This window comes from Rhinatrema bivittatum, chromosome 5, assembly GCF_901001135.1.
Source record: "Rhinatrema bivittatum chromosome 5, aRhiBiv1.1, whole genome shotgun sequence".
NCBI lineage: Eukaryota > Metazoa > Chordata > Amphibia > Gymnophiona > Rhinatrematidae > Rhinatrema > Rhinatrema bivittatum.
In genome coordinates, this window is record NC_042619.1 from 60,801,538 (window position 1) to 60,816,600 (window position 15,063).

A 15,063-nucleotide genomic window follows, 5' to 3' on the forward strand; every position below is an offset into this window, starting at 1 on the left:
CGTAAGCATGTTAAATAAACGTGCAAATATATTATTGCACTTATCCGGATAATTTCCGAGCTATCCAGATAAGTAGCAGCCAATACTTAGCCAGATAAGTATTAAAATACTACTTCTCCAGGTAAGTCAGTGTGCCAAAGAAGTGTAAAAAGTGCTAATTATCTGTGTTCTGACTTAGCTCGATAAATAGTGCTTTTTAGACTTATCCAGCTATCTGATTAGTTGGATAAGTGGTGTTTTAAGACTTATCCAGTTAAATAGCGACTTTGCTGCTACTTAGCCAGATAAATCAGAACTTGTCCGGATAAATGGCACTACTTAGATGGATAACTGATAATTTGTCCAGATAAGTGCCAATTTCAAGATTTAACCAGATAAATAGTGCAAAACTTCTCTACTCATGTATTTTTGCACCTAATTTAAAAAGTAAATGCATGGAGATTTTACCTGTGCAATTTACACACATCTACCCTCCCTCATGTCGACTTGTATATGGATAAGTCAGAAGATCTTCTGACATATGAGTGGCAATGAAATTACCAGTTTTACCAATTAGGCAACCAGTTTGCTCACTCCAACTGTAGGTCATCGAGATCCTCCTGGCTTTTCTGCATCACTTGTCCCTATTTCACCCAGACCCTTGACCAAATTAGTATTTCACTTTTAAGACATTTACGATTATTTACTCCAGATGTAGAGCAGGACTAACTATATACTGGAGGTATAGCCTAGTGGTTAGAGCAGAGAGCTACACATGAAGGAAGCTAGGGTTTAAACCCTATTATGGTTCCTTGTGACCTTGAACAACCTGCTTCAACCTCCATTGTCTCTGGTACAATCTTAGATTTTTAGCCCTCTAGTGACAGGGAAATATCTACAGTACCTGTATATAGTCTACTTTGAAGTGCCTGAAAGGCAGAAAATAAATATGCAAGTAAACTGCTAAATGTGCATGCATAAATTGCTTATAAAATAGCAACTTACTCACATAAATGTTGGCCTACACTTTTTTCACACATGCACATTTACTGTTGCATCGTTACTTGTGCATGTATTTTGAGTGTTTAAAAATAACATATATAAATATATGCTATTTACATGCATATGTGCTGGTTTTTATGCATGCAACTCTTTGAGAATTTGTATATGAACTTTTACTGCTTTCCTAAATTTTAGGAAATTTAATTCCATATGGATATTTGGGGGAGGGAATTCCAGAGAGCTGGAGCCTAAAGGAAGATTCTCTAGTAGCCTCAATTTGAATAACTAAGGGAGCTGGAAGGATGTGACAGAAGGGATAATTGCAGGAGAGATAGTACTGAGAAACTGGTTGAGAATAAGGTCAGAAGAATTAGTAATGATTTTGGTGGTAGAGAGAAGATAGACAGGTTCCTCCTCTTAGATTTCAGAAAGAAGGATATGGTGACAGGGGCTAGAGGAATGAGAATGGAGTGTAGTGGAGGAGGTAGAAGTAACTTGGGTAGGTTGGGAATTAATTTGTGAATCCTGTCATTGAAGTAGTCAGCCATGGTCTTGGCAGAAGTTGAAGAGGGGAGTTGAAGGCAGTTTGAGAAGTTAATTGAGTATGGCAAATGCTGGATGGTGAATGCTGGAGGCAAGAGAGTTGTCTGGTGGAAATATTAGTCTTGCTTAGCAAGTGAAATAGTATTAGAAGGAGATCAGCATGAATTTGAAATATATGAAATCAGCATGGGCATGGGATTTTATGCAGAGATGATCTGTAGAATGGCACTAAAATGAGGAAAGCAAATTCTGGGGGTGAGCCAAGTCACAAGGCAAGGTCCATCTTACAGGATGGGTAAAGGGAGGGGTAAGAGTGTCTAAAAAAATAAAGTTTTGTAAAATGAAACTAACTCATCAACTAAGATGAGAGGAGGAGAGGAGATGGTAATGGAGGAGAGAAGAGATAAGACATTAATGGAGAGGATACAAAGGTCAATAGCTTGGAGATTCCTGAAGGTCTTGGTGGTGACTGGACAGTGTGAAAATTATCAGATGATGGTCTGAGAGGGGAAGAACTGAGGTTGAGAAATCTGAGAGACAACAGTTAGAAGAAAGGACTACGTCAAGGGAGAAATCATGTTGGTGAGTTGGGGGTGGTAGAGCAGAATTGGAAATCAAATGAGAAGGTTAAAGCAAGGAGTTTTGAGGCATAAGAATTAGAGGGGTCATCATCATAGAAGAATGTCAAGTCAAAGTTTGTAAGAGAGGAGAAGGGGGATTTATCAGGAAGTCGATAAATGACAGATACCTGGAGAGGTAATGGTGGGGGGGGAGGGAATAGCTGATTGGTTTGTGTCTCAAAGGAAGAGAAATTGTGGGTAAAACTGGTTTATCTTAGAAAGGAACAAGTTGATAACATATCTTGACACTGCATGCATGCATGTCCTTCTTTCTCCCACACATTCACTTCTGTTTATCACTCCCTCTTTCATTTTCAACTGTTCTCTTACCTGTTCTTGCCTTTGCTACTTTGCTTCTTGCAGCCAGAACATCAACAGAGGCTCCACATTTGTGAAAAAAGTCTATTAAGTTTACCCTTTTATACCTCCTGCATACTGCTCTTTGGACCTTATATATTTAAGAGTTTTCCCCATTTTGAATCTATCGGGAAAATGCTTAGAGTTCAATATTCAGAAAAGCTAGCTGGATAACTTGTGTACGCAATGCTTTTATGAATATTGACCTCAAATTGCCTACTGTGCACTGTCAAATATATTAGATATACGTGGCAAATGGTAGAAGATACCATTTTGATATCATTACATTTAAGGCCAAATTTTCAAAGGCCTAAGGGGTACATTTTTAAACGTGCACGCGCTACCTGGCGCGCACACATGTGTGCCTGATTTTATAAAATCAGGGGTTGGCACGCGCAAGGGGTGCGCGATTGTGCACCTTGCGCACGCCCAGCCTGCACCGAGACACACTGCCTTCCCCCATTCCCTACCCCCCTACCCCACCTCCCCTGCCCTTCCCCTACCTCCCCTGCCCTTTCCCCCATACCTTTTTCTTTTTTTCCACTTTTGTTTGAAAACTTACTTCAGCCCTGGGCTGCCCGGCACACAATCCCCAGCACAGCAGCAAATGGCTGCTTTGCCAGGAGTCTCTGACCCCCCCCCCAACTCCATCCCCCCCCCCCCGCCTTTTTGCAAGCCCCGGGACTTACACGCGTCCTGGGGCTTTACGCGCATCTCTGGGCCTTTTGAAAATAGGCCCAGCGCGTGCAAGACCGGTTACGCGCGTAAATCCAGAGGAATCCTTTGAAAATCCGGCCCTGAGCGCATAAAATACGGGATTAGCCGCTGCCCTGGGGGAAGTGTGCTGGCGCGTGCATGTTATAAAACCGGCATGGCCATGGGTGCGCGCTGGGAACCGTGCGCACATGGACGGCTGCGCGTTCCTTTTAAAATTGACCCCTAAAGTTGTTAATTCTATAGTTCCTTAAGCTGTTTCACTGAAGTCTCCCTGCAGTCTATTATATTGGTCATTTGTATCACATATATTAGACATTTTTGGTCCATAGCATCTAAAATGCCATATTATTACTTGCTGTGCTTGGTTTGGAAATATTCCGTAGCATGCAGAATGCTTTGATTGTTTTTAATAGATGACCTGGGCAAGTTTTACTAGACATTATTTACCTGAACTCATTACCAATGATCTTTCCAAACTCGCATGAGTATTTGCTCTTCTGGTTTGAATTTAAAGGTCATCACAAATTTACTGACATACACCATTGTGCTCTTGTCTTTCTTCTTCTTTCCTTTAGAGTTTTACAATTTTTGCAGGTGGATGGAAAAAAAGTTATCAGTTTCAATTACTCAGCTGTTTGAAATGCCTCCAAAACTGCTGAGTTTGACAAATAATCATTCTGCATGAAATGCTGTAGCCAGAAATGGCTTTTTTTAATTTGCAGAAGAATAATGAGGTGCTAGATCTGCCTTTTGAATTTGCTCGTGGCTTAGCATCATATTTTGTATAGATGCTTTAGAATTTGTATTTCAATGATATTCAAAAGAAAAAGTGAAAATGCATGATGAGCCATCTGTTTGAGTGCACGGTTATAGAAATCTTTCATTGTTCCTCTCTAGCATTCATATTTTTCCCCTTTTTGCAACAGCCTCAGCTCCTGTTTTTGAGCAGAAAGAACTGAAGAAAACATTAGTTATTACCAAGGGTCAAGAAGTTGTCACAGAATGTAAACCACATGCCTCTCCCAAACCAACCATCTCATGGAGGAAAGGCGATAAGGCAGTTCGACAGAATAAGAGGTTAGAAAGCTCATCCATGAACGCAAAAGAGTTCAGTGTGAATGATAATAACAGTCCAATATGTCTTTGTTTCATTTGCAATACTCGTGTTTGACAGGCAAGTGCTATGCATGATGTAAGGCATGGAAATGTTGTTCCTGTCACTATAAGTGAGAAATTAGCTATAGACTTAGAATTAATTATTTCTCTCAGAGGGTGAGGATGCTACCTCATACCTCAAACAGGATTTCTCTACTTTGTTCTGATCATATAACAGTAAGTCTTTTGTTTCCTTATTTCTTGTAAATGTTTATTAAAATTTGCTGTATTCTTTGAGCCCTCCCATTTTCGTTACTTTCTAGATCATAAGAAAACTGAGAACTAGAGGGTAGGAAAAGATGAGTTCTTGAATTCTACTAGGGATGATATTATTTATTGAGGACGGAATAGCTCTTGATAATTTTCATTTTTTTTTTTACCTTGTTAGCGGCCTCTATGGTTTTATATTCTTGGACTTTCTAAATGATGGACTTTGGATATTGATTTTTTTTCCTTTTTTTGCTAATTATGTCAAATTATTTCCTGGATTGTCTATTCAGGATTATTCTTGATGTACATTGTTTAAAAGCTAATAAAATAGAAAATAACAAAATCTACTCACTCACAGCTACACATACACCAAATCAAATGTGATGAGAGTGTGACCTTAATGGACAAAGCACAGACTGCACATCTAGCATGTGATTAATATTTTTCAGTGCATATCCAGTTTTAATCATTGTTCATAATATTTTATAAGAGTTTTATCAATGCAAGTAAAAAATTGTGCAAATAAAACTTCTCTCTTAAAGAGTCTGTTCAATGTCAAGGAAGAATTAACAGAGGTTCGATCTCTCTTGCAAGCCGACACTGACTCAGTGTTTCGAAAAAAGTTTGGTAGTGCCTTAAGTTTTCCCAATATTAAACTGAATGTGCTGCAGCACATACATAAGAGTCTGCCAACCCCTGATAAAGATACATGGGAGAGAAAAGCTAATTCAGCAATATTGAGTCAATCACTGTATTTGAGATCTGGAAGGAATTTTTTTTTATTGTTACAGAACTAGTTACAGCTGTACATTTGCTGTGCCTTCTACTGGATTACAACATATGAAAGGCTGTTAGAAAATGGATTTCTGGTTATGTTTCAGCCCAAACCATCTGTATAAAGGAAGGTAAAATAGGAAGATTAAATGGGTCTTGCAGTATTCATCTGCCATCATAGTATATGTTTCTATGTTATGACTGTAAAAACATTTGTATATTGAGGCATAAACAGGAACACACAGGAAACCTGTAAATTGAGAAAAGGGGTGTGTCCAACGGGTACAGATATTCCAAGCAAGACAAAGTAGTATTCCAACTCTTCATTCAAAACAGTGTTTATTTGTGCTTCTAAGCTTTGGGCCGGATTTTAAAAGGTACGGGTTGGGAGTAGATTTGTGCGCACAACCCGGCGCACACAAATCTACGCCCGATTTGATAATATGCACGCGCAGCCGCACGCATGTTATAAAATCTGGGTCGGCGCGCACAAGGGGGTGCACGCCGAGCCCTAGAGGAGCCCCAATTGGCTTTCCCTGTTCCCTCCGAGGCTGCTCCGAAATCAGAGCAGCCTCGGAAGGAACTTTGATTCCGCCCCCCCCCCTCCCTTCCCCTCTCTTCCCCTACTTAACCCGCCCCCCAACCCTACCTAAAACCCCCCAACCTTTGTTTTTAAAGTTGTGCCTGCCTCTGGGCAGGCGTAGGTTGTGCTCTGGCCAAGTGCCGGCATGCGATCCCCTGGCCTAGAGGCCCTATGGAGGCTTCTGGTCACGCCACGCCACGCCCCAGACCGCCCACGCCCCGCTCCTTTTTTTAAGTCCCGGGACATATGCACGTATGTCCCGGGGCTTGCACGCGTCGCCGGGCCTATGCAAAATAGTCTCGGCACGCGTAACCCCCCTGCGCGCGTAAATGTAGCTGGATTTATGCACGCAGGGCTTTTAAAATCCGCCCCTATGTGTAACAAGCGCAGTCCCAGTTCCGTTTATAATTCTTTGCTCTCTTATACAGATGTGGAACTACCTTTGCGGGTCTCTCCCAACACAACCCCCTACGGAGAAACCCGGCCATGTCAGGGAACTGTATTCATTACACATAACTCAGAAGTACAAATGAACATTGTTTTGAAGGCAGACTTGGAGGAATACTACTTTGTCTTACGTGGAACACTATACCCTTTGGACATACACCTTTTCTCAATTTATTTTAAGACTGACATGATAGCAACTCCTATACCTAGGATCTTTGAGTTTACCTTAGATAAAAGATGTATTTCTGTGTATGTAACCTGAACATTTTACATATAAATACATAAATATATATTTATATAAAGGTTTATAAACAAAATAGCAAATTATTTTACTTTATCCGTTACCAATTCTTAATAATAATAGTAACTTAGACAATGGAAAATATAGCCAGAGATTAAGTCAAAAATAGAAGCTGAGGAGAGCAAGGTCATAAATCAGTGAATTATAAAACAAGGGAAGAAAACATTTATTGATCTGAGAAGGCAAGACAAATTACAAGTTGCCATGTACCAAAGAAGATAAGGAAACATCCACTTCTCATGAAGCCAGTAACTCAGAATCTACAGAGGATAATGAATGACTGTCCAAGATTAGACTAGACTGGACCCTTGAATGTTTATTTCTCAAAAAGGAAATCACCTGATCTGGATCATAAATAACAGAGCTGTTCTCCAAGTGCCAGTTTCTGTACTTAGCTAGGCAATGGGTCATTTATCAAGGTCACCCTATCTTAATACAAAAATCTCCTTCTGGTCAGGGTGGCTCAGGGCAACATCAGGGAACATTTGAAGCTTGAATCCACAACAGTGAAATATGCCTTCTTCGGAAAAACAGCAGGGAAACAGCATTACAGTTCAGTTCAGGTACAAAGATTTTTTTATTATTATTTATTTATTATTTTTATATCAACAAAATGGCAGAATGGAAAACCTGCTTTGGTATAAATTCAAGCAGACTTAATGGCTTCAAAAAAGAATCTCTTTTGGAATCATTTTGCTTTGACATTTATAAGTCCTTATCAAGAGCCAAAGAGTCATTTTAAAATTTGCTTTCAGGCCAATAATAAATTTGACTATTGACCAATTGGCAGAAGTTTCCTTACAGAAAATGTTTTGAGTTTTAAGAAAATTAATGTCTAAGATATTTCTTTTTAGTTCCTTTTTCTAAATTCTTCTTCTTCTCATTGAAATATTATCTTTAACGAAAGTAAATGAATTAGCTTGTAGAATAAGAAGCCTATTTTCATAGAGTTTAGGAACCTAACGTTTGCAGTTTGTCTCCTAATTTGGGCATTTTGAATATGTATTAAGGCCGAGTTCGCAAATTTAGGAGTCTAAAATGTGGGTGAGCACAGGGGCAGAGTTAGGGCATGGAAACAAAGTTAGAGACTTAGCCCTGATATTCAGCACTAGGCATGTCACAGGATCCTAAATCATAGCTAACGAACAGCAATCCTAAATTTATGAGCACAAATTTTATAATCCTAAATTTATGTGAATTTTCAACTGAAAATAAGGGGCCTAAACTAAGGAGCTCAGTTTTTTTAAATATCAGCCACTAAGTACCTTTTTCTCCTAAGTGTGTAAGCATTTAGAGTTATCAACACTTTTCTCCTGCATCACTAACCACCATTCCAGTGAGGTAGAGCCACCTTTTATCTTCTCAAAGTTTGCAATCGTTTTGTCTTCAGTCATACCATTATGATCCAGATAGAGTCAAGTGTCATAGGCTATGAAGGTGCTATCAGCTGTTCCTGCTCCAAACCTCACTGCTTCTCCACTGCTAAGCTGGAAATATTCCCAGATGGCAACACAGGTTCTGTTGCTCGCCCTGTCTGCGCCCAGCCCGTGCACGGGCCTGCTCACCTCGCTAGCTCCTCTGCAGGTTACGGTTTGGCCTCCCCAGCGGCAGCCGTGAGCACCTCCAGGCCTCGGCGTCCCGCGGCGGTGGTCGCCACGCCTTCCACTGCGCACCAGGTTTCACGCCGGAGTTCGGCATCCTCAGTGGCGCTGGCCACGCCCCTATGCATGCGCAGACTGCCGGCCTCTTGTAAGGCCAGTGGTGGGTCCTAGCTCCGCGGCGCGCCCTGATTGAACGTACGATATAAGGAAGTCCCTGCCTGCACTTCCTTTCCTTGGAAATTGGGTCGGCACTGAAAGTGTACTAGTTTTCCTCCGTGTTCACAATCTTGTTTCAGCCTTCTGTTCCAGTATCCTACTGTTCCAGCCTTGTCCAGCATCCTTCTGTTCCAGCATCTGTCTGTTCCAGTATCTGTCTGTCCTGTCTCCCCAGGTAGTACCCTCAAACTGCTTCTCTGGTACTGATCTCGGCCTGTTCCTTGACCATTCTGCTCGCTGCCTGGATCCTGACCTCTGCCTGCCTTGTGACCTTGTCTGACCTCTGGAACCTGACCCTTGCTTCATTGTCTACTCCTTGGACTGATTCTCGGAGTCTGACACTGGCTGCCATTGACCACGTCTCCTGATTCTGGCTTTGTCCCTTGCCTTGTCATCGCCTATGCTGTACTGGCCTTCCTTGGTTCTCCAGACCTACAGCCTAGTGACTGACCGCGCTCCCTTGCTGCTCGTGGGCATGCCTCTCTACTACTCCAGGAGACCCTGCGAGGCCCACCTAAGTCCAAGTGGCCCAGGTCCCTACGGGCTCCACCCAGGGAGAGAGCGGGCTTCCAGTGGTGAAGCTCATCCTAGCCTCTGTCTCCTCCAGTGCTCCACCCCCTGGGGGCAGGTGCTTCCTGGTCCCTACCAGGGATCCATTCTCCACTGCTCCAGGGCAATGGTCCACCTCCAAGCGCAACAAGTTGCCAAGGCCATGGATTCGGCAGAGTCTCCCGCCTCCAGGGCCCTACCGGATGTGGCCACCTCAGTCCAAGAACATCGCAGGACTTTGGAATTGCTAGCCTCTTCGGTGGAAGAGCTTTGTTCCCAGCTGTGAGATACAGCTCTGGCCAATCCCGTGGGCCTATTTGCCTCTAAGCCATCCAAAGCATCATTGGTACTCCCTGCACCTCCTTGATACAACAGGGACCCACGCTCCTGTCGTGGCTTCCTCAACCAGTGCTTCATGAAATTTGCACTGCAACCCTCCTTGCTCCTGAAGGAAACCACTAAAGTGACCTTCATCCTTTCCCGCCTAGAAGGGAAGGCTCTTGCATGGGCTTCTCCATTGTGGTAACGCTCTGATCCCATGCTTTCCAAGCTATCCAAGTTTGTTGCTCTCTTCAAGCAGATCTTCGGGGACCCAGGCCGCCAAGCTGTAGCCAGCCATAATCTACTCCACCTCCGCCAAGGGTCACGGACCCTCTCTGAGTATACAGTGGAATTCAGGACCCTGGCTGCTGAGCTAGGGTGGCAAGAAGATTGTCTGCAAGCCATCTTCCTAGATGGACTCTCCAGGGCTCTCAAAGATGAACTCTCCATCCGTGAGACTCCCACGTCACTATAGGACCTGATTTCCCTCACCGGGAAGATCGACCATCGACTCCGGCAAAAGTCGATGAAAGTCTTCCGACATCTTCGGCAGTCCTGTCCGGTCCATCCAGAAAACTGCAACGCCTGAGCCCAGCGGGGGTCCCGAGCTTAGGCACTACTGTCACTGGCCACCAACTCCTGCTTCCAGTCTCTCTGGGCATCGAGGCCCACTCCTTCATCACCACTGCTCTTGTCAATACAGGAGCAAGTAGCAGCTTCATCATGGATGACATTGTCAAGCTTCTGAACATTCCTCTCCAGCCATTAGATGTGAGCCTCCGCATCACCTCCATTCAAGGAAAACATCTTCCAGGGCTCATCACCCAGTGAACAGTGGCTGTCCGTCTTACCATGGGCACTCTCCATGAGGAGGAGATGTCCTTCTATGTGTTAAAACATTCCACACATCCAGTCATCCAGGGGCTACCCTGGCTCCAGGTCCACGAACCCCATTTCGATTAGAATTCCCTGAAGTTGGTGCAGTGGGGTTCCAAATGCCAGAAGACATGTCTACGTCAAGCATCTCAAGCTGACTCTGTCTTGAAGTCTACCACCCTATCTGGTTTGCCTACCCAGTATGCTGAGTTTGAAGACCTCTTCTCGAAGCAGAAGGCGGACATTTTGCCTCCGCTACGCAAGTGAAATTGCCCTATAGAACTTCTACCAGACACACCTCCCAAGGGCAGAACTTATCCATTGTCTCATCCAGAAACCCTAGCCATGTCTGAGTATATCAAAGAGAACTTACAAAAAGGGTTCATTCGACCCTCCAATTCTCCCGCTGGAGCGGGATTTTTCTTTGTCAAGAAAAAGGATGGCGGTTTATGCTCTTGTATTGACTACAGAGGACTCAATGTCATAACCCAAAAAGACCAGTACCTCCTGCCCCTTATCAGTGAGCTGTTTGACCGCCTTCAAGGGGCACGGATCATCACCAAGTTGGATCTGAGGGGTGCGTACAATCTGGTACGCATCCAACCTGAAGATATCTGGAAAACTGCATTCAATACAATGGATGGCACTATGAATATACTGTGATGCCCTTTGGGCTATGCAATGCCCCAGCGGTCTTTCAACACCTTATGAAATAAATCCTCCAAGACCTCCTGTACTCATTCGTAATTGTATATCTTGACGACATCCTGATCGACCTGCCTCCATCCAGAACAATACCGTAATCTGGGTCATCATCGACCATTTTTCGAAAATGGGTCACTTCATTCCCTTGCCGGGCCTCCCATCGGCCCCTGAATTAGCCAAGTTGTTCCTGAAACATATTTTCCATCTCCATGGACTCCAAAAGAAAATCATATCCGACCGAGGACTACAGTTTGCCGCCAGGTACTGGCGCACTCTATGCAAAAAGTTCAACATTGCCTTGAATTTCACGTCAGCCTATCACCCACAGGCCAATGGTCAAGCTGAAAGGACCAACCGGACCTTGAACACATTCCTTTGTTCCTACGTGAATGACCAGCAGGACAACCGGTCCAATCTGTTACCCCGGGCTGAGTTGTCGCATAATACCCACGTCGCTGCTGCCACCGATATATCTCCGTTCTCCGTGGTATTCAGGCGATAACCTCGGTTGCCACTTCCAGTTCCTCTGACTGTTCCTTCTTCAGCCACGCAATTCATGGCCCATACCATTCATCAGGTGTGGAATCAAGTCAAAGAACACCTTACTCAGGCCGCTGAGTGCTCCAAGCGCACTTCTGATGCCCATAGATGTCCCACTCCACTCTTCCATCCTGGTCAGAAGGTGTGGTTAAGCACCCGACACATAAGGTTGAGACTTCCTTCTCATCGCCTGGCTCCCAAGTACATCGGCCCATTTCCAGTTCTTCGAAGAGTAGGAGCTGTGTCATATCAAGTGCAGCAACCTCGTGCCATGGGCATCCACAACATATTCCATGCTTTGGTCCTCTCCTGGCCCTCTCACAGAGATCCTTCACCTCCGCGGATCTCTACCGAACCAAATTCGTCAATCCAGGTAAGAGAGGTCCTTGACGTCTGTCAGCGTCGAGGCAGATGGGAATACTTCTTACCCTGGGAGGGTTATGGGGCGGAGGAGAACTCATGGGAACCATCCCATAACATTCTTGATAAAGAGCTCCTCAGGACTTTCCACAGGACATATCCTGAAAAACCACGGCCACGTAGAGGAAGGCCTAGGGGGGGAGGGGGTTACTGTTGCATGCCCTGTCTGCGCCCGGCCCACACACAGGCCTGCTCTCCTTGCTAGCTCCTCTGCAGGTCACGGGTTGGCCTCCCCAGCAGCCGCTGTGAGCACCTCCAAGCCTCGGCGTCCTATGGCGGTGGTCGTCGGGCCTTCCACTGTGCACCAGGCCTCGCTCTGGAGTTCGGCATCCTCAGTGGTGTTGGCCATGCCCCAGCGCTTCGGTCACTGCCTCTTTGATATTAGCAAGGTCCGTGGTCAGGGACATAGCTCCGCTCGGCTCCCCCGCAGCAGGCGATGGCGGATCCTGGGCCCGGGTTTTCTCCTTTTCCTTCTCTTTTCTGACTAACCGGGAGGCCATAACTGCGGCAGTATCGCAAAAGGAAGTATACTGATGAGTGTTATTGCCGATACGGGTCTTTCTTCTCAAAATTCTTGCAAAGGATGGGGTTGGATATCAAGGTCAGGTGCAGCAAGAGGAACCTACATCCACCTGCTTTGCTGCCTCACGTGATCTCCCTTAATAATATTTTAAAACTTTTTGTGCAGGAAGTGATTCTTAATGAGTTGGAAAGAGAGTTCCAGAGAACCGTACCAGCCACAGAGAAAGCAGGCTCTCTAGTTGTGGCTAGACATGCTTGTTTTAGTGACTGCACACTTAACTTAGATTGGCTCAGTTGAAATGTTCTATGTGGTACAAGAATTTTTAATAGGGTACTAATCCATGGTTTTTCAGGGTTCTTGAGCAATTTGTGGATGATAATGGAAACTTTATATTGCACACACTAGCTGATTGGGAGTCTGTATTAAACAAGGCTGGTGAAATGTGTAGCCTCTTATTTAGGACTAGTAAGACTTGAAGGGCAGTGTTTTGTGCAGTTTGCAGAGGTCTCAGTGTAGTTGCTGAGATACCAAGGTATAGGGCATTGCATAAACTGAAGCCAGTGAACAATAAAGTGTGGAGTAGTGTTCTGAAATTAGTTGCATCAAGTAGAGGCCTTAGGTGCTTTAGGAGTTTAATTTTGAAAAGCATCGCTCTCGTTACTGTGCTGACATGTGCACACATTAAGAGGGAAGAATCAATAGTAACATTTGTTGGACCTATGAGTGCTAAATGCTGAATTTTTTGTCTGTTCTGCAAACATGCTGAAAGAAAGAAATCAGCAGTGTGTACTGAACTGTGCTGAGTTTATTCCTGATTACTACAAAGCCTAAAGAAAAAAGGAGAATGAAAAAAAAACCTGCAACATTTATGGAACTGTATGTACTGAATTCTTAGCTTTTGTACTGATATTGTCGTGAGAAAAAAAGAGAGAATACTACAGGGGTACATGGAATGGAAATTAGTAGAGTATTTCTATTTTGTTCTACTTTTTCCCCTTAGGTCATTTTCCATTTTTTACAGAATACCTTTATAGCCTGAATTATTTCTTTCACAGCACCATTTAGCCATATTGGCAGGTTTTGTTTTTTTGTCTTTTTTTCTTTTTACTTTTTTAACTTGTGTGATACTCTGGAAGGAGCTGAGGCAGATAGAGAGATTTATAGATGAGACCTTCAGGGCCATAGTAGCCAATTCCCAACTCCAGGCAGTCTGGCAGCCCTGGTGCTGCCTTGGAGGAGGACAAATGTCTCCTGGTTGGAGAACATTAACCTGGTACAGTAGGAATTGATCCTGTAGCAAGGTCCTGCTCTCCAGGAGATACATTGTTCTCTCGTACCAAGGATGTGTCTCCCAGGGCTACTGCCCAGGAGGGAAGGGTTAGGTTGAGAGTCATAATGGGTGATTCGATTGTTAGGAATGTTGATAGCTGGGTGGCTGGTAGACTCGATCACCTGATAACATAGAAACATAGAAACATAGAAATGACGGCAGAAGAAGACCGAATGGCCCATCCAGTCTGCCCAGCAAGCCTCACACATTTTTTCTCTCATTCTTATCTGTTACTCTTAGCTCCTTGTTCTATTCCCCTTCCACCCCCACCATTAATGTAGAGAGCAGTGATGGAGCTGCATGCAAGTGAAATATCTAGCTTGATTAGTTAGGGGTAGTAGGGGCAGTAACCGCCGCGATAAGCAAGCTACACCCATGCTTATTTGTTTTACCTAGACTATGTTGTACAGCTCTTGTTGGTTTTTTTTTTCTTCTCCCCTGCTGTAGAAGCAGAGAGCCATGCTGGATATGCATTGAAAGTGAAGTATCAGGCGCATTTGGTTGGGGTAGTAACCGCCGTAACAAGCCAGCTACTCCTCGCTTTGTGATTGCGAATCCTTTTTTTTCTTCACCCCTGCCTGCCTGGTGCAAAGGTGGCGGACCTCTCGCGTCACTGATAAAGAATTTAGACAGTACTGAGGAGAAGCCAGCTGTTGTAGTACATGTGGGCACCAATGACATAGGAAAATGTAGGAGGGAGGTTCTGGAATCCAAATTTAGGCTCTTAGGTATAAAACTGAAATCCAGAACCTCCAGGGTAGCATTCTCTGAAATGCTCCCTGTTCCCATGCCCATGGATAAGACGATGGTGCAAGGAAGAGGGATTCAGATTTGTAAGGAACTGGGAAACCTTTTTGGGAAAGGGGAGTTTTGTCTGAAGGGATGTGCTCCATCTTATCCAGAGTGGAACCAGGCTGCTGGTGCTAACCTTTAAAAATGAGATAGAGCAGCTTTTAAATTAGAACAAAGAGGAAAGCCGACAGTCACTCAGTGGGTGTGCCTTTTGTTCTTCACGCATGTATACATTCTTTTCATGTTTTGAAATCAATGTGGTTCTGGATGTGGTTAGTGCAGTTAGTGTAGCTGGGTTCATAAAAGGTTTGGATAAGAACTTGGAGGAGAAGTCCATTAACGGCTATTAATCAAGTTTTCTTAGGTAATAGCCACTGCTATTAATTGCATCAGTAGCATGGGATCTTCTTAGTGTTTGGGTAATTGCCAGGATCTTGTGGCCTGGTTTGGCCTCTGTTGGAAACAGGATGCTGGGCTTGATGGACCCTTGGTCTGACCCAAC

At 44.2% G+C, this 15,063-nt stretch overlaps 1 protein-coding gene across 5 annotated transcripts in view; it reads left to right on the plus strand.

Moving 5' to 3' along the window:
- Positions 1 to 15,063, plus strand: part of CNTN5 (contactin 5) — a 2,626,638-nt gene that overhangs the window by 2,074,596 nt on the left and 536,979 nt on the right. For all 5 annotated transcript variants that reach the window (XM_029602387.1, XM_029602386.1, XM_029602389.1 and 2 more), the window contains one exon: positions 4,145 to 4,295. In XM_029602387.1, coding sequence (XP_029458247.1) covers positions 4,145 to 4,295 — 151 coding nt within the window. The remainder of the gene's footprint in view (positions 1 to 4,144; positions 4,296 to 15,063) is intronic.